This window comes from Myxocyprinus asiaticus, chromosome 19, assembly GCF_019703515.2.
Source record: "Myxocyprinus asiaticus isolate MX2 ecotype Aquarium Trade chromosome 19, UBuf_Myxa_2, whole genome shotgun sequence".
Taxonomy (NCBI): domain Eukaryota; kingdom Metazoa; phylum Chordata; class Actinopteri; order Cypriniformes; family Catostomidae; genus Myxocyprinus; species Myxocyprinus asiaticus.
In genome coordinates, this window is record NC_059362.1 from 25,431,018 (window position 1) to 25,456,846 (window position 25,829).

The following is a 25,829-nucleotide window of genomic DNA, read 5'->3' on the forward strand; positions in this document are numbered from 1 at the left end:
AACCGTGCGTAAGCCAAAACCTGTGCAAAGTTACAGTAACTATATAAATCCCAGTATGTGGAACACCTGTTTTTACTATGCATAACCTAATCTACATACAGTATAATTACCATATGCATATTGCCATCCAGACACGTGACACTATTGCGTTTAACAGTACGAGAAACCAGGTAAACAGAAGATAATACAGACTGAAGCCTACATGTTGAGAATATATCTTATTATATCTAGAATAAATGGACCCACTTTATATTTAACTACTATGTACTTAAGAATTTGCTACAATGTTATTATTATGGACATACTGTATGTACGTATTATGTGTTGTTGCATTGTACTTACATTTAAAGTACTTGCATCTAATCACGTGTGTAGTTAAACTGTTAACCTTACTTCTAAACCCTACTCCAACCCTTACTCTAAACCCTAACCCATATCCCTAACCCCAACCTCAACTTCAGTAGCAGCAAATGTGAATCTTGTGAACAACATGTAGTTACACAATAAATACATAGTATTGTATATATTTTAATGTTAGTACATTGTAGTTTAAGACACCTAATATGAAGTCGGACCTGATAAACCTTATCATATAATTTAAGTGTCTTCTTCTCACACTATTTGGAATGTATTTTTCAGTGTATTAAGCGTAAACCTAACTCAATTTATAAGCCAGTCATCATCATGGGACAAAAAAAGAGCATCATCCCAAAGCACATGCTCCCTCATGATCCATCCTTGAGGTAAGTCTTCTAGAAGTGCTAATTGTCATTCAGAGCTGCATTCATCTGCATTCATTTACATCAACTCATTTAATTAATTACACGTTGATTTCGTGGACATATTTATAATGCATACAGTATATCAATTATTCATATTCAGTGTAACTAAAGTGCACACAACTGGCAAGTAATAATTAAGCTTCATTAGATTTCCACAATCCATCAGTAGACAGAGGATGGCACATCTGCTGCAATGACAGATGTGGAAGATCTCCTGTTCTTGGTTGCACTCTTTTGCCAGTGGCGTCGCTATTTGACCAAACACAGCAAATCAGTGTGTTCAATTCTATATTATTCCCATCACTAGCATTAAAACTATGATATTATAAAAAGCATTCAATACATGAGATTAATTGCAATTGATTATTTTCATCTATTGAGAGCCCTGGAACATATACAATATATGTATTCATGTGAAAAGCATGTCATGTTTTGCTGTAATACTGTAGTGCTCTTTAATGACCACACTGCTGTGCACTTGTGTGCTATACAGTACTTGCCTCTTGTCGTTCTACTTCTTTCAGTCTTTCTTCCTCTCTCTGTCGTTCCTGCTCTCTCTGCCTCTCTATCCTCATCTCCTCCTCCCTCTGTCTCCTCAGCTCCATCTCCCAGGCCTCTCTCTGCTTCCGTTCTCTCTCTTCTCTCTCTTTCTGTCGTCTCCTCTCCTCCTCTCTCAGCTCTTCCTCTCTCAGTCTCTCCTCCTCTCTCTTTTGTTCCTCCTGCAAAGCCAGTCGGCGTTTTTCCAGCTCTTGACTTCCTTTTTGAAAATTCTCCTTCAGTCTGTCCTCAAATGACACTGAGAGAGAGAGACAGAGAGAGCCACAGGTGGTGAGAGATGAGGTAAAAAGTGTTATCCGAGTCAACATGACAAAAGTAGCATAAGACATAAAGCAAAGGTGTAATCGAAAGACATAATTGTTAAACATGATAACATAAATCTAATGCCATAGAACTTACAGAAGAGACTTTTTAGCTGTTGGTTTAGCTGAATCAGCTCTATTTGGGAGGTTAATTTACAATACAGTTTTGACATTAGGACAATGTGTGTGTTTGTGTGCCTGTGATCATGCTTTTGTGTGAGGGTGCGAGTATGTATTAAAGATAGACAGATATATCGGTAAAAGCATGCACCTTTCATCTGGTATAATTCAAATGCATTAAATATTTCATATGCACTCACTGAGCACTTTATTAGACACTATGGTCCTAAAAAAGTGCCCGACGTGGTCCTCTGCTGTTGTAGCTCATCTGCCTCAAGGTTCGACGTGTTGTGCATTCTGAGATGCTATTCTGCTCACTACAATTGTACAGAGGGGATATCTGAGCTACCATAGCCTTTCTGTCGGCTCGAACCAGTTTGGCCATTCTCCGTTGACCTCTCTCATAAACAAAGCGTTTCCGTCCACAGAACTGCCGCTCACTGGATGTTTTTGTTTTTTTGGCATCTTTCTGAATAAACTCTAGAGACTGTTGTGTATTCAAACCAGCCCGTCTAGCACCAAAAATCATGTCACAATCGAAATCACTGAGATCACATTTTTTTTCCCCATTCTGATGGTTGATGTGAACATTAACTAAAGTTCCTGACCCGTATCTGCATACTTTTATGCATTGTACTGCTGCCACATGATTAGCTGATTAGATAATAGCATGAATAAGAAGGTGTACAGGTGTTCCTAATAAAGTGCTCAGTGAGTGTATATAGGCATATATTGGCTATCAGCCACCCTGCTTTCTAGATATCTGTCGATCACATGTACTGTATGTGCATATGCATATACCATTAGTTTTACTTTTCTGTGGCTGTTCTGGCTCAATCAGCTCAGTGTTGATCAGAAGAACAGGTCCATTCAGCATGTCACATAACTTCCCTGTTCTGAAAATAAACAGAAAAAGGAAAGAGTTTTGTCTAGTCTCCTCCATTTATTCCAGCATAAGTGGGTCTGTGTGTGCCTTACCTGAGTGAGGGGGGCACCAGGTCATGAGGTAGTGTTAGAGGTAAGGGATGGCCAGTCTTGGCAATGTCAACCAGGTGCATTGCTAGAATAAACTCCTCTGCTCTTAACCGCCCGTCACGGTCTACATCAGCAAGAGTCCTACACACATACCCATGCACAAGCACACACACATTTTTGATTAAACCTGGATGAATTTCCTGTAAACCTGGTGTTTCACATAATACAATGTGCTTAACCTGTGATCCAGAGCAATACAGCGTGCATATATGATTAATATACCAGATTATGAGGGGGAATTTCACAGTTCTGTCAAGAGCATTTTTGGGTCATATTTCACCCCAAAATCAAAATGCATAATCTTTGCATGTTTATATGTATTATCTTTGCATAAAGAAAAATAGGTCTATTTTAGAACCATTATCAGGATGTTGTATTTTGTATTATGAATGAAATGTATGAGTTATGAATGTATTACAATTGCATTATTGTAATACAGCAATGAAAATCATCCAGTCCAGCCACAATATAGTTTTATTAGGGCTTTCAATAGATTACAATTTCTAATCAAATTAATTACATGGTATTCCGATTAATTAATCGAATTAATCGCATATATAAATATTTGCAGCGAAAGACCCTCAAAAAACAATAATTTAATATAAAATGAAGTATTTATAAATATATTTAAATAATTACAAATAAAATACATTTATTATAAAAAATATATAATTCAGATAATTAAAATGCATTACATTATTGTGGCAGAGGAGTAAAGCACTAATAAGATGGCTTTGGAATCCAACGTATTGTTTATTTGCATATTATTGAACATAAGCCAATTATTGGCCTACAGTTCACAGCAATCCATTTTGCAATTACATTCATCAATCAATACGTGATTTATTATAAGGGCTTTTCCATGGACGTGTCAGTGTAAACCTGCGTCAGACAGACGCTTTTGGAGTATCTCACTTTGATTGCGTCTCGTCATAAATACACTGTTTTTAGGTCACTTAAACATAGTGTCAAGTTAAACATAGTTTGAAACTTAAAAAAACATGTCTTGAGATCCCTGCGTTTGGATTTGCGCAACACCAAGTATTTGAATGCAAGAACGGGTCCTCATTTTGTTCTGTCTGCTGTTGGTGAGTTTGGTTTGTTCTGTGTATAAGCTGCGCATATCCTATAGAGCTGTTCAGCTTGTAGTCCAAAAACCCGGAAGAGAATTTGCCATGGGTTCCCTCGGGATTTTCCTATGGGTTTTTATAGTGGTGTTTTTGAACTTATGAGTAAAATAATGTCTGTGGTAAATATTACATTTTGTTCTTCAACATAAATTACACACGTGAATTTTAAAGTCTTATTGAATTATATACTTTTTTTTTTAAACGCACGGCGGCTTCAAAATTCACGTTTGAGGTATGACTGTGTTTAATTTATGTTGTAGAACAAAACATCCACATATCGTCAAGTAATGTTTACCACAGACCTTATTTTACTCATAAGTTCAAAAACCTCATAATAAAAACCCATAGGAAAATCTCGAGGGAACCCATGGCGAATTAGACTTCAGGGTTCGCCTACAAATTGACGTTGCGGCTGAACAGCTCTATACAGCTGGAGTTTTGCTTACCGCCCCCTGGAGAAAACAGGTGTTATTTAATTCTTGAATTGCTCTAATGGTAGGAATATGCCTTATTACTGTACTGGAACACGTTATCTTTTATATAATCGAATAGCACTGAAATATGTTAAATCAACAGCCCTATTTTGTATTATTATTAAAATCAGCATTAATGAATGGCAGTGCAACATATACTACCGTGATAGCATAGTAATGTAATTACTTATCAACTGAACATGATTACCTAGTTATAACCTAGTTACTTAGTAATAAAAATTAGAGGTGTGCTTAATTAAGTCATGTAAATCATGTCAATGTTGCATCTGGTTCACTGTTAGATTGTGTTTTGTGTAGGCCTACTCACCATATGGTGGCAAGCTGTGTTTGTGTGAGGTTTGAGGCTGTGAGGGCATTTCTGACCTGGGGACCTTTAAATATACACACTGAAGAGTTAACACGTACACATATCGCAAATGCAGAGATGCTTACACAGTGTCATATACAAACACGACCATGTCCTCTTCTTTACATCTACAAACTTAGACTTACCGGACAAGTATCCACTCATCAGCTTGTCTAGGCTGTTGAACTGCTGTCGGTATTTCAGACGGGACGACTGAGGTACTGCCCAATCAGATGCACCCATTTTAGGGGAGTTACTCGCAAGGGAGGTGGTGGAAGAAGAGTTAGAACTGTGGGAACCAGTGACATTACAAGGGAAAAAGTTATTTGTTATGCTTTTCTGTATAAGTAGTTTAATCTTTAAATATTTTATTATCATTGTTTTCTAATAAATAAACGAAAAAGTGACAGTTTCCCCAAAATGTCAAATTATGCCATTATTTACTCATCCTCATGTTTTTCCAAACTTTCTTTCTTCTGTGGAACACAAAAGAAGATGTTAGACAGAATGTTAGAGACTGAGAGCCCCCATCACCATTCACTCATAAAAGGCGACAGCCTGTCAATCCCTCAGATTTACCCCAACATCTACTTTTGTGTTCCAGGGAAAAAAGAAAGTCATATGGGTTTGGAACAACACAGGGGTGACAGAATTTAAATTTTTTGGTGAACTATCTCTTTGAATTCTTGTTATGCCAAATAGAGACCCAATTCATCTTCAAGTAATTCCTGAAAGTTTTCATTTGTACAGCACTTTTAAATCCAGATATTGCATTTGCATGCCAAATGCTTTATAAATTAGCTCTGCTTAGCAGCTGCTCATTAACACTAATATAAGAGCACTAATCCTCTCCTGAAACATAACCCAGGCCATCATAAAGACACAGCAAACTGGTCTCAGACTAGCCTGCAAGATCAGCTTTTCCTACAGTGCTGTGGGGTTCTGCAATGGCATCATCCATTAATAATTTATATGTTTAAGCAGCATTTGCTGAATCCTTGCTAGGCCACTAATTACCAGGGCCATATAATTAAAACTCACAATTATGAACAATTCTAAGTATGCTGACTCACTGCTGTCAGTTTACTCAGTTTTAAACATTCTATGATAACACTAACAGGATTTAAATAGTTGTATGCAGTTTGGCATGGCTTGGAGTGATAGAAAAGTAAGGGATTAAATATGAAGAGAGTGTGAGATATGAGTTTATGTACTCATAGGGAAATTCTGATCCTACTAATACATCTATAAACAAACCAAAACACAATACTGCAAAACAATTCTTAATCATTATTTTTGTTCTGCTTCCAGTAAAAAAAAGATCTAAACAGTTTTAGCCCTTAAATGCATGGGTGTTTTCCCAAACATTATTACATACCTCGGGTCTTTAGTGACCTTGGCACTTATATCTATCACAAACGGATCTACAAAATGCCCAGATAGTGTCAAATTTTCAAAGTATTTTAAGACAATAAGAAAATTATAGAATGGAATATATTCTGTTATATTTTGATGTTTTATTTTTCATATATAAAAAAGATGATGCTTATTACTTCTATACTGAAATTTTATGAGACAACTGGCTGTCAAACACATATTGACCTACATAAGCTACACAAAAGTTACAAATATGTATTTTATCAGGCACTTGTTGAGTCTAAATATATGTACAACTTACAGAATTTCAGTAGTACATTTTATATGCTTATATAACAAGAAAAAACCCCCAAAACTTGTCAGTTGAGTAAGACAAATAATAATAATAATAATAATAATAATAATAATTCAAAATATATTTTTGCAGTAATAATCATTCCATCTCGCACACACTCTCATTTGCACATATGGATGGACAAATTCATTTTTAAACAGGCACTGAGCAGATATTAGTGGGTTTATTAACGGCTTCTGTACCACCATGTGGAGGTTGAATGGCTCTCAAAGGAACCCTAACAAGATCTTATTAAGAGACTAAGAGACAGCTGTGGTATTCAAGCACTCTGTCAGCAAACACACGGTTATTTACTACAAACTTCCAGTTCTAGCAAAACAAGCCTAGAGTAACAGGGTGTCTCAGAAGACAAAATCACTGTCCTTTCAGCACTCACAGAAACAAACACATTAACAATGTACCGACACACTCAAACACATATGTTACGGATATTAAATATAAATCCAACAGAAACGTGCCCGTTTATGTGTAAGTAGAATTCATTAAGCATGGTTCACACCTGCTAGAGCCAAGGTCCAACATCGAGTTAGATTTGCTCAAACCACAGGAAACTGGGAATGCTGGAAAGGTAAGAGAGAAGAGAGAAAGAATGAGAAAGATAATTGCTTAGGGCGGTTTCACAATATCATATGAAAGCAATCCTGCTCAATTTGGAAATGTAAACATGAATGATGAAGTATATTTTTCACATTTGCATGCTCACAGAAATTATTATAGTATAATGAATTTATCACAGCTGTTTGTCTTAAAATAAACTCTCTATGGAAAGCAGCTGACATTCTTTGCATGTCCTGCAATGCATCCGCTGCAGACAAACACAAGTGGCTTTCTGTGTGTGTAAAGTTTTGATGCCAAATCTAAAAGGACAAATACTTCAATAACACATTGAAACTGGCATCTTCTACTCCTGAGTTGTTACCTAGTAACTGTGGTAAACAGCTGCTGCTAGTACTCGCAGTAGTACTCACATTGATGACGCAAACATAACATGGTTCAATCCCAAATAATACAATGTAAAAAGAGACTTGTGAGGGTAGGGGAAGGGGGTTAGAATCAAATTTGGTATCGGACCAAGCGATCGAACCAAGTGTGAAAGCAGTACAGATAAACATTGTGCTGTAGATAAGTCAGTGAATCAATGCTTGAGTCCCATTGCAGATACATTTTCTAGTAATTTATGCTGATATTTCATCTAAAATTCAATTTTCCAGGAAGCACATTTTGTGTACTGAGCAGTCAGATTGTCCTGTGCAAAATGCTGAATGTGCATGAATGCAGAATAACGTGTGATAGTGTGTTACCTGGTGTTAGTGTGAGGAGAGTTGCATTGCCATTGGGTAAGGCTGGCACACTGAGAGAGTTGGGGATCTGAGGCAGGACCCCTGACACCAGGGTGGGTGCAGGGACCACAGGGGTCACAGCAGGGCCTGCAGGCATGGGTGTTATGATGGGCATCACTGACATGGCAGAGAGATTTGGCATTGAGCCCATTCCTGAAAATAAGACATTATTAAATCTGTTCATTGAGATTTTATAATTGCAAATATTATTTTGTTTTACACTAATTTAATATTTGTCTTAATATCAAGATCATCTTAGTTTCAACATGTAGATAAATAAACGGGGGGGGGGGGGGCGTTGATTATGTCATCATTACCCACCCCCATGTTCTTCCAACCCAGTATAATTCTTTTTTTTTTTCTGTGGAACTCAAAATGAGTATGTAAAAAATATTGACACTGCTCTTTTCCATACAATGAAAGTGAATGCTTTAAAATGCTTATTTGTAATTTTTAGAGCTTGACAGCCCCTGGTCATCATTCACTTTCATTGTACAGTAAAAAAAGCAGTGTGAACATCCTGCTTAGCATCTCCGTTTAGAGAAAAAGAAAATCTTTTTTTTAATTTTTTTTTTAAGTTTGGAACAACAAGAGGGTGAGTAAATGATGACAAAATAGTCATTTTTGTGTGAACTATCCCTTTAATAACAAAACAAACAAACATCTTGTCATAATATAATCAGCTTTTCTACCAACTCATATACCAAAACGTGATGATATCATAATGGGGGTAGGTGTCTGCTTCATGACGATTGGCAGACCGGAGGGGAGGGGCTGACCCTGCAACTGCAGTTTAATTAGTTTCATTGCGATGGAGAATTCCAATCTGTCCATCTTCCCATCCTTCCCCATGTCCGCCAGTGCCCTGAAAGAAAGGAAGTTAGCAGCCACTGAAGCTTTTCATCAAATGTGGCTTACAGAACACTAATTGCCATAACAGTCCCAGTGGAGCAGCCCAGAATTAACTGGGTGATGACAGAGCAGCATTATTGTGACTTCAGTAACACAGCTCAAAAATGTATCTGTTCTGCTTTCAACATACTGTATTTATTTATAAATAAGATAATTTTCGAATTATCATGGTGCAGAGAAGACAACCTGCTTTGTTATAAACTCAAATCAGAAGTTCTGCATCCAGCATCAGTAAATCTACATCCTGTTTGTGGCAGGGCAACAGTGTTTACCAGTAGACTAACCGCAGACAGGAAGATGTTGCTTCAGGGAACCTCCAACCTCCAGAGAGGTATGTGGTTACAAAAACACATTGTGCACAGACATTCACACACACACACACACAAATTTCAAAAATATTTTCCTGCATGTATAAATCAGATGCAAAACCAAAGCACGGTCTTGGAAATTAGTAACTGTTTGGGTTATATGTTTGTTTTTATAAATATTGGTTCATATATGGTATATTCTGTATGTACAGTAGGGTCCAAAGGTTTGAGACCACTAGTGCAAATGCTTCTATTCAATACAAAATTTCTAATTACAAGTTATGTTATCAGCATAACAATTTGTTCCCTATCTGTCACTCACTCGACGTTGTGTCGATGTAGTGAAACTAGGGGTCACTCTTGGGAGCCCCAAACACCTCTGCTTTTTGAAAAAAGGCCAATGGAAATTGGCGAGTGGAATTTGCATGCCACTAACCCGGACATACGGGTATAAAAGGAGCTGGTATGCAACCACTCATTCAGATTTTCTCTTCGGAGCCGATCGGTTCTATTCATTGAGCTGAATTCACCGAGTTTATTCACCTCGTCTGCTGGATTTATGGTGCATTTCAGCGGCTTCTCCCCCTGCAGAATGCCCCTGGGTGCTTCGGCAGAGCAGCAAAAAGAGAGAATATTCTAAAAGAGTATATTTTCAACTCTAAAAGAGCGGCACACACGGAATGTCTTTTTAAAGATGCCTTTCCGTGTGTTATTCCTGGTTGCGGTCATTATCTCTCCGCTTCTGACGGCCACAATCGCTGTCTTACGTGTCTGGGTGCTGCCCACGCGGAGACTTTTGTGGATGGGTCTTGTCCTCATTGCGAGAACATGACCATGGCAATGTTGCGGTCACGGTTTGCCTTCGTAAGAAAGCAAGACACCCCAGCAGCTCCCCGCCTCGTCCTTCTACCTACGGGTATGAGGCCGCATCGGTTAGCACTGGGGGCGATTTGGGGACTCCAATGGGACCACCTCCGCTGGGTAACCCCCCATGGACCTCCCATTCCTCAGCATGCTCGCTTGCCCTGGTCAGGCTCTCGGATGAGAACGCCGGCTCGTCTCAGGGCGAGTTCGACCTCTTATTCGGGGCCCGGGAAGACGATGAGTTATCGAGCGCAGCATCAGAGAGCGGGCTCGTCCATTCTGATGCGGAGGCTTTGGCTGGGCTTCCCCCTTCTGCCATGGTCGCCCAGTCTCAGGCTGACGCAGAGATGACGGACATGCTTTCCCGGGCAACCGCAAGCATCAGGCTAGAGTGGAACCCTCCACTCTCCCCTGAATCCTCACGGCTCGATGATTGGTTCCTGGGCCAGAGCGCCGCTCACGGCCGTGCCCCGCACCGGTTCCTTTCTTCCCGGAAGTGCATGAGGAACTGACAAGATTGTGGGGGTCACCTTTTACCACCCGGTCCCGATCTTTCAGCTCCCCCGCTCTCACTACCCTCAATGGTGGGGCAAGAACGTCGCTACCTTGCATGTGGAGATCGCTACCCTTCTATGGAAGGGTGCGATAGAGCCTGTCCCTCCAGCCGAGATGAAGAAAGGGTTTTACAGCCCCTACTTCATTTTACCAAAGAAAGGCGGTGGGTTGCGGCTAATCTTGGACCTGCGAGTACTGAACCAGGCCTTGCACAGACTCCCGTTCAAGATGCTGACGCAAAAACGCATTTTAGCGAGCATCCGGTATCAAGATTGGTTCGCGGCAGTAGACCTGAAGGACGCGTACTTCCACGTCTCGGTTTTACCTCCACACAGACCCTTCCTGCGGTTTGCTTTCGAGGGCCGGGTGTACCAGTACAAGGTCCTCCCCTTCGGCCTGTCCTTGTCCCCTCGCGTCTTCACGAAGGTCGCAGAGGCAGCCCTTGCCCCGCTAAGGGAAGTGGGCGTCCGCATACTCAACTACCTCAACGACTGGCTGATCCTAGCTCACTCTCGAGAGTTACTGTGCACACACAGGGACCTGGTGCTCAGGCACCTCAGCCGTCTAGGGCTTCGGGTCAATTGGGAAATGAGCAAGCTCTCCCTGGTTCAGAGCATCTCTTTTCTCGGCTTGGAGTTGGACTCGGTCTTGATGACGGCACGCCTCACGAACGAGCGCACACAGTTGGTGCTGAACTGTCTGAAGGCGTTCAGACAGAAGACCAGTGGTTCCACTGAAACTTTTTCAGAGGCTCCTGGGGCATATGACATCCTCAGCAGTTGCCACACTGCTTGGGTTGATGCATATGAGACCACTTCAGCACCGGCTTCAGACTCGAGTCCCGAGATGGGCATGGCACATCGCGTGGTCATCACGCCGATCTGTCACCGCCTCTTCAGCCCTTGGACCGACCTTGCATTTCTACGGGCAGGGGTTCCCCTAGAGCAGGTCTCCAGGCATGTCGTGGTTACAATGGACGCCTCCAAGACGGGCTGGGGCGCCGTATGCAATGGGCACACGGCCGCTGGCTCCTGGACTGGCCCGTGGCTGCGTTGGCACATCAACTGCCTCGAGTTGTTGGCAGTACTGCTCGCCCTGCGGAGGTTCCGGCTGTTGATCCAGGGCAAGCATTTGTTGGTCTGAACAGACAACACGGCGATGGTAGCGTACATCAACCGCCAAGGCGGTCTACGCTCCCGTTGCATGTCACAACTCGCCCGCTGTCTCCTCCTCTGGAGTCACCAGCGCCTCAAGTCGCTACGAGCCACTCACATCCCGGGCGACCTCAACACCACAGCGGATGCACTGTCACGACAGGTTACGCATAGGGGAGAGTGGAGACTCCAACCCCAGGTGGTCCAGCTGATTTGGAGTCAATTCGGTCGTCTGTTTGCTAAGTGGTGTTCTTCCCGACGCGAAGACCCCCAGAGATGCACAGTCGGATCAGTTCTTTCCTTCCTGCAGGAGAGGCTGGAGGGGAGGCTGTCCCCCTCCACCTTGAAGGTGTATGTAGCTGCCATTTCAGCACATCAAGAGGTAGTGGATGGTAAGTATTTGGGGAAGCACTACTTGGTCATAAGGTTCTTGAGAGGCACTAGGAGGTTGAATCCCTCCAGACCGCGCCTCATGCCCTCGTGGGACCTCTCTGTAGTCCTTCGGGGTCTACAGGGTGCTCCCTTTGAGCCCTTGGAGTCAGTAGAGCTTAAGGCACTCTCTTTGAAGACTGCCCTCCTGACTGTGCTCATTTCCATCAAGAGGGTAGGGGACCTGCAGGCGTTCTCTGTCAGCAAATCATGCCTGGATTTCGGTCCGGGTTACTCTCACGTGATCCTGAGACCCCGGCCGGGCTATGTGCCCAAGGTTCCCATGACCCCGTTTAGGGATCAGGTGGTGAACCCGCAAGCGCTGCCCCAGGAGGAGGCAGACCCAGCTTTGGTGTTGCTGTGTCCGGTGCATGCTTTATGCATCTATTTGGATCACATGCAGAGCTTCTGAAGCTCCGAGCAGCTCTTTGTCTGCTTCGGGTCACCATCGTGATGGCATATCACGCCCAGGACGTGCCGCCCCCCGTGGGACTACAAGCCCACTCTACGAGGAGTGTAGCGGCCTCCTGGGCCCCGACCAGTGGCGCCTCTTTAGCAGACATCTGCAGAGCAGTGGGCTGGGCAACACCCAACACCTTAGTGAGGTTCTTTAATCTCCGGGTTGAGCCGGTTTTGTCCTGTGTGTTGTCAGGTCCGAACAGGTAAGTTCTGGGAAAGCTGGCTGGGTGTACCACTTGCACATAGCGCCCATCCCCTCCCATGAGGTGAAGACGTGCGCTTTTGACTCCCAGTCGTATTCACAAGTTGTGATCCCTGGTTGACTTTCCTCCTTAGCCTTGTGGCAGACGAGTTTGCGGAGAAACTCACTGCCGGCCCAGTATGTGTGCTAACTAGGCCCTGTACTGAGGTAGGTGCTCCACGTGTGGTGATTCCCCGTAGGTGACCCCATGTGATATCTTCTGCTAAATCGTTTCCCTGTCAGTAAACTGCGTCTTCCGGTCACCATGTTTGTAGAAACTCCTCCCCCTCCGGTAGGACCTACCATGGGACTTCTCAACATGACATACTTCCAACGAGACTCGGTAAGACCATGTGATGTATTTCCACTCAAAATACCCATCCCCTTCATGGTGTCTTCCCCTACGGAGTGACACCCCCCCCCCAACGTAGACATTTATGGCCCCAGTCAGTTAACAAATTCCACTCTTTTTGGGGAGAAAAAAGATGAAAAGAGGCCACAGCTGGGCTAGCCTATCCCTATTTTTTGGGCAGTCGACTTGTTCCCGAAGGACCGTTTGACACTCATAAGAGTGTTGGGGGAGGTTACATGACGGCCTGGTGCACTGGCTATGAGGCACACAGCGGTCTGCCCGTCTCGCACCGCCAGTCCACGTAACACAGTTCAGCTAGTTGTGGCGTTCTGTATAGGGACCCCTAGTGTCACTACATTGACACAACGTCAAGTGAGTGACAGATAGGGAACGTCCTGGTTACTTTCGTAACCTCCGTTCCCTGATGGAGGGAATGAGACATTGTGTCCCTCTTGCCACAACGCTGAACTACCCGCTGAAATGGCCGGGACCTTGTCTCAGCTCCTCAGCACAAAACCTGAATGAGTGGTTGCATACCAGCTCCTTTTATACCCGTATGTCCGGGGGAGTGGCATGCAAATTCCACTCGCCAATTTCCATTGGCCTTTTTTCAAAAAGCAGAGGTGTTTGGGGCTCCCAAGAGTGACCCCTAGTGTCACTATATCGACACAATGTCTCGTTCCCTCCATCAGGGAACAGAGGTTACGAAAGTAACCAGGACGATTGACAAGTTGAATTGGAAAGTTAACATGAACTTCAGAACTTCTCAGTATTTGGTGTCCTAATTGCTGTAATGACAGCATGCAATTGAGCTAGAACTTGAACAGGAAGTCTGTGCAAAACCTGATGATTCATGTTATCCCAGCATGATTTGAGTATGTTCCAAAGAACGCATCATAGCGCCTCTATGGAAGCAAGGAAAAGTGACCTTTTGTATAAAGGAGTTATTATGCTCAATGTCACAAATATGCTTATTTGATTAGTGACCAAGAAAAAGTACAACATCTTAAATTGTTCTGATGTGATAATTTTTATCTGTTTAAAATCCTAAAATATTGTTTACTTGCAGGTAAGTAAAAAAATAAATAAAATCTATGTGGTTTCAGACCTTTGGTGCCCATTAATGGTGGAGATGGTTTTGGACTTTAGGAGGAACACCCCAACATTGACCCCCCTCACCATTCTAAACAGCACTGTGGCAGCAGTGGAGTCATTCAGGTTCCTGGGCACTACCATCTCAAAGGAGTTGAAGTGGGAGACCCACATTGACTCCACTGTGAAAAAGGCCCAGCAGAGGTTGTACTTCCTTCGCCAGTTAAGGAAGTTCAACCTGCCACAGGCACTGCTGATACAGTTCTTCTCAGCAGTCACTGATTTGGTGCAGCTACGACATCGGATATCAGAAGACTACAGAGGAAAGTTCGGATTGCTGAGAGGATTATTGGTTGCCCCCTGCCCTCCCTTCAAGAACTGTACACTTCCAGAGTGAGGAAAAAGGCTGGAAAAATCACTCTGGACCCCACTCACCCAGCTCACTAACTTTTTGAACTGTTGCTTTCTGGCCGACGCTACAGAGCTCTGAGCACCAGAACCATCAGGCACAGGAACAGTTTTTTCCCTCAGGCTATCCATCTCATGAACAGTTAAAACTGCTCCATTGAGCAATAATTAATGTGCAATACACAGCTTAGTCTATTTATATTTATCCAACACCTACCTTTTCTGCCATTACATTCCCTTGCACTGTATATAACAGATTTGTATTTGCACTACGTATATATATATATGTATATATGTGTGTGTGTGTGTGTGTATATATATATATATATATATATATATATATATATATATATATATATATATATATATATATATATATGTATGTATATATTTGTCTAATTGTGTATTCTATATATACACTTTATTTTCTATCCAATTTCTATTCTTATTCTATTTCTATTTATTTATTTATTTTTATTATTATTATCTCTGTCTTGTTGCGGTATTGTATTGTTGTGCACTGGAAGCTCCTGTCATCAAGACAAATTCCTTGTACTGTATGTGTAAGCATACCTGTCATTAAAGCTGATTCTGATTCTTACCTCTTTATTTTTATATGCCACTTTGTGAAACATTTTCAGTAAACATCACAACAATTGGCTCTGAGTGTTGAAAGCAGCCTATATACGCAAAGATCGAGGGAATGCAAGAGAGAAGGGAGGAAACAGGAAGGGCAAAGCAGTACACAAAAAACTGTCTGAAAAAAAAACTGGGTTAAGTGTGTATTTACAGTAAGGGTGTGTATATATGTGTGTAAATTTACCAGATGTCAGCCAGGACTGCTGTAGGAAGACCAGATTGCAGAAAAAACGTTCGTGCTTGATCTCCTAGAAAGAAATATAGCACACACGGTAATTTACACTGTCCTCAATGCACAACACATGTGTAAATGAAGCATACTGTATGTATTTGTGTGCTCTTACCTGACAGATGACCCAGAGTTGGGGCCAGAGAGTCAAACTGTTTGTCATGTTTCTCTCTCTCTTCTGGAGTTATAGCCCAAATATTAAAACCACCTATGATAGATAAAGAAAGAAAGAAAGAAAGAAAGAAAGAAAGAGAGAAATGTTTATTTTGATTTGAACTTTCCTTGAATCAGATGTTGTTTTTCATCTTTTTGGGTCATAACATTCCTAGCAGTTCTCTGGGAAAAATCTGGTATATTGCATGTTCATTGACTAGGGCTATTGTCTCGTGTGTTCCAAGCATTTGTTCGGGGAAGGCTGCCTGGTATCTAATGACTATTGGGATGACTTGGGCCTTCATTGTTAAAATTAATAATTATTTGTAATAAATGATGGCTATTCACCACAATAAAATTAATAATGATTATTTTATAGTTATCATTTCCTCTTCAGCTCCGCAGGTCCAAAAAGGGGCGCTATGTTGCGAAAAAGGTTTACGCTTAAAATGTTCAAGTTCCTGGATACATGTGCCAGGTATCGTTTGAAAATCGTTTTGCTTGTGTGAATAATCCAATGTTATTTCTTAAATGTCCAGAGTAAAATATGTGGTCCAGAAGGAAAAACATGCTAAACAAATCATCAGAAATATATCTTATCAACTATTAATGATAAAATGTTATACACCATCGCAAAGGGGAGGATCTATGAACACCATAGATTGAGCTTCTAGTCCACTAAGAGGCCGAGAAATTTGATGAAACAATGGAGGTGGTGCATGAACTTAAAATTAGACTGAATGTCTATTGACGAGCACATCTGTTGGGGCAAAAATACCTTAGAGTGCCTCCTACATTTCAGATTGCTATTTTGTGAAGGAAGGAGACAGATGATATTTTTTTCTTGTACTTGCTGCCATTTAGTGGAATAAAATAAGACTTTTTGGTGGGAGATAGAGTGAAAAGAACCAGAATTACATGCTTACTGTAATGATGTTGTCAACAAGCAGACAATGACGTGATGAACTCAAGTGCAGTTTTATTTACAAACGTGGAATCCCAAAAAACCCTAACTATAAACGTGAACTAAACATGAACATAAACCATTTGACTTGACATGAAACTAGACTAGACATGAAACTAGACCTGGCTTGACTTAAACAAAACAATGTTACATTCACAATACCTGGCGAGAGACAATGGCAAACATAAGGGCTTAAATACACAGATATGGGTAACAAGACAACCAATGAACAGACAGAACTATAAACAATATAATAAGACTAATAAACTTAAACCAATGACAAACTAGAACTGATAACAAAGTAATCAAACAATGAACCAATGAAAACAAGACACATGAACAGGAGAAACACGACAAGATCACATGAGGGAACAGGAAATCACATGACATGACAGGAAATAAACTTCAAAATAAAAGACTTGAAAAAACATGAACAAAACACATAAACGTGATATATCCCCCCCCTCTAGGGGCGGCTCCCGATGCCACAAAACATAATAGCAAAGTTAATAGGGAGCTGGGGGGGGGGGGTCCTTGAAATGTGGCCTGGCAAGACATGGCATGGGGCGTGGCCTGGTGAGACAGGGCGTGGGGTGTGGCCTGGTGAGGCAGGGCATGGGGTGTGGCGAGACAGGGCGTGGGAACAGGGCAAAGTCAATGGAAAGTTGGGGCCTTGAGAGGCTCGAGGGGCAGAGCTGATGGGGATGAGGACCAAGGTGGAGCCGCAGGGATGGAGGTCCCCAGTGGAGCAGAGGCAGGCCTGGACCGTGGAGCAGAGGTGGGCCTGGACCGTGGAGCAGAGGCGGGCTTGTGACATGGCATGGAGCAGTCTGGGGCTTGGCTGAGACATGGCATGGAGCAGTCTGGGGCTTGGCTGAGACATGGCATGGAGCAGGCTGAGGTTCGGCTGTGACATGGCCTGGAGCAGGCTGAGGCGTGGCTGTGACATGGCCTGGAGCTGACCCTGGCGTGGCTGTGACATGGCCTGGAGCTGACCCTGGCGTGCCTGTGACATGGCCTGGAGCTAACTCTGGCGTGGCTGTGACATGGCCTGGAGCTGACTCTGGCGTGGCTGTGACATGGCCTGGAGCTGACTCTGGCGCGGCTGTGACATGGCCTGGAGCTGACTCTGGCGTGGCTGTGACATGGCCTGGAGCTGACTCTGGCGTGGCTGTGACATGGCCTGGAGCTGACTCTGGTGCAGCTGTGACATGGCCTGGAGCTGACTCTGCCCCGGCTGTGACATGGCCTGGAGCTGACTCTGGCGTGGCTGTGACATGGCCTGGAGCTGACTCTGGCGCAGCTGTGACATGGCCTGGAGCTGACTCTGGCCCGGCTGTGACATGGCCTGGAGCTGACTCTGGCATGGCTGTGACATGGCCTGGAGCTGATTCTGGCTTGGCTGTGACATGGCCATGATGTGGAACTCTGGCTTGGCGGCCATGACGTGGAACTCTGGCTTGGTGGCCATGACGTGGAACTCTGGCTTGGCGGTAATGATGTGAAACTCTGGCTTGGCAGCCATGATGTGGAACTCTGGCTTGGTGGCCATGACGTGGAACTCTGGCTTGGCGGCCATGACGTGGGGCAAAGTCATGGAAGGCAGAGCCACGGTAGGCTTGAGATTAAGAGTCCTGGATGATTGGGAAAAGACCTCAGTGGTCATGAACATAAGCAGAATCTTGGGAGCATCCTATGTGGTTGTGGGCATGGACTGAGTCTCGGGAACGACCTCTGTGGTCATGGGCGTAGACAGAGACTCGGGTATGACCTCCATGGTCATGAACATGGGCAGAGACTTGGAAACGACCTCCATGGTCGTGTACATGGACAGAGACTCGGAGACGACCTCCATGGTCGTGAACATGGGCAGAGACTCGGAGACGACCTCCGTGGTCGTGTACATCAAATCAAATCACTTTTATTGTCACACAACCACATACACAAGTGCAATAGTGGGTGAAAGTCTTGGGTGCAGTTCCGAGCAACATAGCAGTCATGACAGTGATGAGACATATACCAATTTACAATAAACAGATTTACAGTTCACAATTTACATATCTAATATACACATAATTACACACAACACAATATACAAATAATAATATACAATGTACAGTATACAATACACACAATATAGAATACACATACAATACACACAATATAGAATACCCGTTATACAATAAAAATAGTATATATAGTTTATATCAAATATACAATAGGTTGTATTGTACTGTATTGACATTCAGGCTGTCGGTTGATAGTCAGTTGCCAGTGTGTTGTTAAGAAAGAATATAATTTATGACAGTCCAGTGTAAGATAATAAGATTAATAAAGTGCAGTGCTGATGTATATTGATAGTGAGAGATCAAGAGTTCAAAAGTATAATTGCTTGGGGGAAGAAGCTGTCATGAAGTCGACTGGTGCAGGTCCTGATGCTGCGATACTGCCTGCCTGATGGTAGCAGTGAGAGCAGCCCATGGCTTGGGTGGCTGGAGTCTCTGATGATCCTCCGAGCTTTTTTCACACACCGCCTTGTATATATGTCCTGGAGGGAGGGAAGCTCACCTCCGATGATGTGTCTGGCAGTTCGCACCACCCTTTGCAGGGCTTTGCAGTTGTGGGCGGTGCTATTGCCGTACCAGGCAGTGATGCAGCCAGTCAGGATGCTCTCTACAGTGCTGATGTAGAACCGTGTGAGGATGTGGTGGTTCATTCCAAACTTCCTCAGCTGTCTCATGAAGAAGAGGCACTGATGAGCCTTCTTCACAATGGCCTCAGTGTGGACGGACCATTGTGAGTTCCTTAGTGATGTGGACACCGAGGAACTTGAAGCTGCTGACTCTCTCCACCAGTGCTCCATTGATGGTGATGGGACTGTGTTCTCTGTCTTTTCTCATGGTGACGTCATGGTGGACGTTTTGAAGCATGTGGGGACTACAGACAAGGAGAGGGAAAGGTTGAAAATGTCCGTAAAAACACCAGCCAGTTGGTTCACGCACGCTCTGATGACATGGCCCGGAATGCCGTCTGGACCCACGGCTTTACGGATATTCACTCGTCGGAAGGATCGGGTTACATCCGCTACAGAGACGGAGAGTGAATTAACCTCTGTAGCTTCGGCCGTGAGAGCTCTCTCCGCGAGGGTGGTGTTATTTCCCTCGAAATGAGCATAAAAATATTTAGCTCATCCGGGAGAGAGGCACCAGTGTTCACGGTGGAGTTTTTATTCCCTTTAAAGTCCGTGATGATATTAATTCCCTGCCATATGCTTCTAGAGTTGGTGGTGTTAAACTGTCCTTCAATCTTGTCCCTGTACTGGCGTTTGGCTGCTCTGATAGTTTTGCAGAGGGCATAACTGGCTTGTTTAAAAGGGGAGGTCCGTGCATCAAGTGCAGCGCGAACATCATTATTTAACCATGGCTTCTGGTTGGGGTAGATCCGTATTGTTTTGGTTGGAACAACATCCTCTATGCACTTTATGATGAAACACGTTACGCTATCAGCGTAACTCTCGATGTTGTCATCAGAGGTGGACCGGAACATCTCCCGGTCCGCGTGATCAAAACAGTCTTGTAACATGGAATCTGATTGGTCCGACTAGCACTGGATCATTCTGAGGGTGGCTGCTTCCAGTTTCAGTTTCTGCCTGTAATCTCAGCAGACATCTAAGTTTCTGTAAGGCAGATAATGCAGCAGTCCCTCGTCTCTCGTTGGAAAGAGATCCGCGCTCTCAGCTCGCAGAGCTTGTTTTTCAGAGACTGAATATTTGCCAGTAGAATACTGGGTAGCGGGGGTCGATTTGCGTGACGTCTTACTCTGATGAGAACGCCGGCTCTATTTCCCCTTTTCCTTCTGCATTTCCGCAGCAGGTCTGCCCAAACAAAGGGCTCCACTTGTGTGTTTGTTAACAGCAGGTCGGCATTGAGGTATTTAAAGTCTGGTTTTCTGTGTGCTATTGCAGAACCAATGTCCAAAAGTGTTTGTCTGTCGTAGACAATAAGCCAGACAACATCCAAGACAAAAAAACATAGAATTGTAAACAAAACAAACAAAAAACTGCAGTGTTGTGTCAGAGCTCGCAATGCAGCAGCCATACTCGGCGCCATCTTGAGTCAATTGGCAGAGACTTGGAAAACAAAAGCCTTTCTCCTCCCCCTCCGGGAGGCCGAAGTTGGCAACGCAGGCTCTGGGATGGATGAGGCTGGCAACGCAGGCTCTTGGACGGATGAAGCTTCCAGCTCGTTGGCCGTGGCAGGCGTGGCCGTTGGCTCGTTGGCCGTGGCAGGTGTGGGTGTTGGCTCATTGGCCATGGCAGGCATGGGCGTTGGCTTGTTGACCATGACGTGGGACTCCCGCTCGGCATCCGCCTCCCCCACAGTGAACGTAGAACCATTGATCTTCAGGGCAAGGTCGATATACTGAGCGAGGCTGAGGGAAATGCGACCACCAGGCATCAGGGAGGAAATTGGCTCAGTTAATCCGAAACGGAAACAGTCTTTGAGGGCGATCTCATTAAAGTCCACCTCGCTGGCCAGAGAGCAGAATTCCCCCACATATTCCTCCAGGAATCGAATCCCCTGACGTAGGCGTAGTAGTCGGACCACTGGGTTCATGGTTGGCAGTGAGGTATTCTGTAATGATGTTGTCAACAGGCAGACGAAGAGACGATGACGATGACGTGATGAACCCAAGTGCAGTTTTATTTACAAATGTGGAATCCCAAAAAACCCTAACTATAAACATGAACATAAACCACTTGACTTGACATGAAACTAGACTTGACATGAAACTTGGCTTGGCTTGGCTTGGCTTGGCTTGGCTTAAACAAAACAACAAAGTTACATTCACAATACCTGACGAGAGACAATGGCAAACATGAAGGCTTAAATACACAGACATGGGTAACAAGACAACCAATGAACAGACAGAACTATAAACAATATAACAAGACTAATAAATTTAAACCAATGACAAACTAGAACTGATAACAAAGTAATCAAACAATGAACCAATGAAAACAAGACACATGAACAGGGGAAACACATGACAAAATCACATGAGGGAACAGGAAATCACATGACATGACAGGAACAGGAACTAAACTTGAAAATAAAAGACATGAAAAAACATGAACAAAACACATAAATGTGACACTTACAAAGTTAGGGGAAAAAATAGATTTTTAAATTCTATTCATCATAAGATTTTAAACATATACAATATTATTTATGAATAATTTGAGTCTTTTTTTATTTTTAATTTGGGGGGTTTCTGAAAAATTAGACACAAATTTGGCAATTAGTCCACAGTATGTGTAAATGGTGAGAAATTTGATTGTGAACAATTGTAAGGCGGCTGCCCAAAAATGCCCTGGAGTCGAAGAGGTAAATGTAAACATTGATGGCTTTCATAGGCAACATGCGAAGATCCATCAAGAAGATTTAAGTGGCCAATAAGAACTGCCTTTCAAATAACATGCTTGAAATGGGCCAATTTCAACACAACTTTTATAAAGAGTGCTGAAGAATGCACCCGCTGGTGCATTCTGGCACTGATCTAAATGGGTGGAGAAAGCACTTATTTTTGAGTAATGGAGCTAATCAGCAGCATTGACTACTTGGTTTGCTTCAAACAGACAGAAAGTAAACTTATACATCAGGCCATTTCCAGCTAAAGGCATTCACCAGCACTCCTATGCACATTATACACATATATTTACATAAAAATAGAGCATATATTAATACTGCTACAATAATATGCTGAATTGTATTTAGTTAATGAAGAGAATGAGGCTAATGTGAACACACCCTCTTTTTCAGTCTTTTCTTTCTCAGTCTCTTTTCTTTGTTTTCCCAACAGGGAACACATGCACTACTTTCAGCTCATGTTTCTTGCATTGTCAGCAGCACAGAGATTCAGAAAAATGCCATCATGATTCATTAAGTGCAGGCCTTTGAAATCATGTGAAGTCTTTCTTTACAAATTTAGCCTATTGGACATAAGTTTTTTTTATTTTTTTTTTATCTACCAACTAATTAGCCTTAATTCAATAAAATTGGACTGCTTTTGAATTTTTCCCATTTTTATTACAAAAAGGAACAATTTGTCTGACCATAAAAAAGTATAAACCAAAAATCTGAACTACACTGAAACAGTTTTGCAACCAAAAAAAATTTGCTTCATGTGGTAACAGCTATATTAACTGGTTTTATTCAAGTCAAAAATATTAGCTTCAGTAAATTTTTGCCATGATGACATTTGCATTTTTGTCACACTTTGCTGCCTTATTGACATATTGACTGAACAACAAATGTGGCTTTTTGTGAAATTGTTTCGGTTGTTGGGTCTAGGTGAAGAAATTATTAGAGGAGTTTATCAGATAGCGTTGTAAACATGCTATCCAGAACTCTGACATAACAAGAAGTCCTCAAGTAGAGTGACCAGATTTTTTAAGCCTCAAATAGGAACACTTGTGGAGGCTTTCAACATAGGTTTGGCTCAATTATGCTCAGATTCAGAGAAAAACTGCAGTAACTACAAAATCCACACTTTTTTTCTATAAGACGTTTGTGATCAGATGTCAAACAGACATTCAGCAGATGTCTTAGAGATGTTAATTATTTAGAATGTATGAAAATCTGCTCTATGTTTATCATATGTTAATTAGACTGTGATGTTTTCCAGATGAAACGCTCTTAAACAGAGAAGTGCGTGTGCTATCTGAGTACAGACAACCATATGTATTGCAAGCTGATCTGCCGAAAGTGGTTCTGGAATGAAAGTAAGCCAACAGCTCTTATATAGCAATGTCAGGAACAATAGTGCTACCTTCTATGCAACAGTTCTGCTAAAAGTCATGTTTAAGATCCAGCAAAAATAGCAAAAACCACTATAACATCTGCACATTTTCACTTTAAACAGTGTATTGACGGTCACACAGTTTCACAATCAGGTCTCCTAACAATGAATCGTGGCAACGAAGTGTGTCATGTGGGAATCAGGGAGTCTTGTGTGTGGGAGTACTCAGGTGCTTCTTTGGGAAAATGTAATCTCAGACCACACACAGTGAAACACGTACTTAAGGTTTATTATGAATTCACACGTTGCCCCATTTAAGTGTTAAGTGCAATTGTTTTTTGGTTTTGAAAAGCAGTTTTGCTTTATTTCAGTAATGTAAACGATCCTTTTCAGCTCAAATGAACATTCAACCATGTCAATGAGTCAACCGTGCAAATTTCAATGAAAATACCAACTGACACACATTTGATTTACGGAAACATAGAAAACCGCCTAGCATCCAGCAAACAATATCTGTTTCTCTGTTGTGTACTTCCAGGTTGATTATACTGTGAACAGGCAACCCTTTCCTAATAGCGCTAAGAGGATTAGCCACCACACACACAATCATGCCCATATACAGATGAATGGAGTACACACCAACACAAAATAAGCACACGTACAGTATATACACACAAAACATGAACAAGAGATGCATCTTACCCGCTCAAACTCACACATCACAAACTTGCATACATGCAGATAGAGCACAGTTTTAAAACTCCTGCCCAAATTCTGCCCAGCATGCCATAATAAGCATTTATTTGAGATTATTTAGTCATTTAGCATCAATTTAACTTCCAGAGTTTTTGCCACCACCCTGACACTGCATGCAGGAAATGGACAAAGTCCTGATTTTCTAAAAGTGCGACATGTAATGGCTAAAAGTAATGGCTTAACAGTAAAACTTTTGTGTAGCTTTACTTTAAGGTCACATAAAACACACCCAAGACATTAAACACACACACTCTACCCACCCTGCACGCTCTCTTTCTCTCTCTAGCTTATCATACACTGCAAGATAAATATTTCATTAAAACATCAAAGAAAGCAAACAGGATCCACAACAGACTGGAGTCTCATTTAGTACATCTGAAAGGCAACTTCCACAGATCTTACTTACAAAAAAGTATGATGGTACTACCATGGTTTTTGGACATGGTACCATTGTAATACTTTAGTATTCCTTGAAGTACACTACCAGACAAAAGTTTGGACACACATTGAATTTATGTTTCTCATTATCTATAAGCCTTTTGATCTTAGGCAATACTTAAATCCTTGAAATTAGTTTTGTAGGCAAATATAAACTGTGCCATAGTATGATTTTATTTTGTTATTTTTTTGTAATACAGGAGTTGGATAGTGAAAGAAAAGCAGCCAACAAGAGTCCAGCATTCATGAGAACTCTTTCAATACTATTTAAAAGGCATCCAATGTGAATACCTCAAGAAGCAGGAGGACAGTATGCCAAGAGTTTGCAGAGCTAGGCAAAGGGTGGGTATTTTCAAGAAGCTTAAAGGATAGTTTTGATTTGTCATAGCTTTTATTTTGTCATAGTTTTGATGACTTTTATTCTAAAATGAGGAAATAATTGTAAAGAATGGGCAGGTGTGCCCAAACGTTTGACCATGTACATACCATGGAATATTAATAATATTAATTCACTTATATACCCAGTACCATGGTATTACCATATTGTTCCACAATTGCACCACGGTAGCACAACAGTACTTTTTGTATGGGTGTTCACCAAAGTGCTGCAAATATTCAGTAAACCTTTCAAAATCATTTGTGGTGTTTTAGCAAATATTTGACCTATCCAAATATAAATAGGGAAGCAGTCATTTGCAACTTTTGCTGGGCATGTTGTACACACAATGCGCTGCATTTAGAAAATGTGGTCAATCTGATAATGGCTTCATCATAATTCACTTTTAAAGCAATAAGCCACAGAAGGCCATGCGTTACAGTGATTTTAAGGGAATTTTAGGCATATACTAAGAACACGGCTAACACATGGTAAAATCTCTCTAAAGCATGCCTTTGCGTGGCTTTTAGCTTTTCATTTAGCTTACAGTGATGGCAAGAGCAATATGATAAAAGACACCAATGTTCAATAAATAGTAAAGCTTATTAAAAGTAATAGTCGGAATAAACCATTATTCCATCAAGTAATATAGTTCATTTATCTAACTGTAGGCTGTTTAGCCAAGCAATATACCCTGTTGGCACATGAATATAGAAAGTGTGGTCACAGGTGTGAGTTCATCTGCATTTTACAATTACTTAGAACAAATTATATTTTTATGAAACAACATTGAAGTAAACTATAGAAAGTACAACACATGAACAGTATGATATTACTATTTGGTAATTTGTACTACTGAA

General features: G+C 42.1%; 1 protein-coding gene across 1 annotated transcript in view; it reads right to left on the reverse strand.

Annotated features, from left to right (window-relative positions):
• The window catches only part of itsn2a (intersectin 2a), a 67,650-nt gene that overhangs the window by 25,185 nt on the left and 16,636 nt on the right, over positions 1-25,829 (reverse strand). Inside the window, exons 3-12 of the mRNA XM_051645281.1 lie at positions 15,597-15,689; positions 15,437-15,500; positions 8,544-8,704; positions 7,801-7,992; positions 6,999-7,059; positions 4,914-5,056; positions 4,729-4,792; positions 2,741-2,878; positions 2,564-2,658; positions 1,283-1,578 (exon numbers count right to left, since the gene is read on the reverse strand). Of these exons, the coding sequence (XP_051501241.1) occupies positions 1,283-1,578; positions 2,564-2,658; positions 2,741-2,878; positions 4,729-4,792; positions 4,914-5,056; positions 6,999-7,059; positions 7,801-7,992; positions 8,544-8,704; positions 15,437-15,500; positions 15,597-15,689 (1,307 nt within the window). The remainder of the gene's footprint in view (positions 1-1,282; positions 1,579-2,563; positions 2,659-2,740; positions 2,879-4,728; positions 4,793-4,913; positions 5,057-6,998; positions 7,060-7,800; positions 7,993-8,543; positions 8,705-15,436; positions 15,501-15,596; positions 15,690-25,829) is intronic.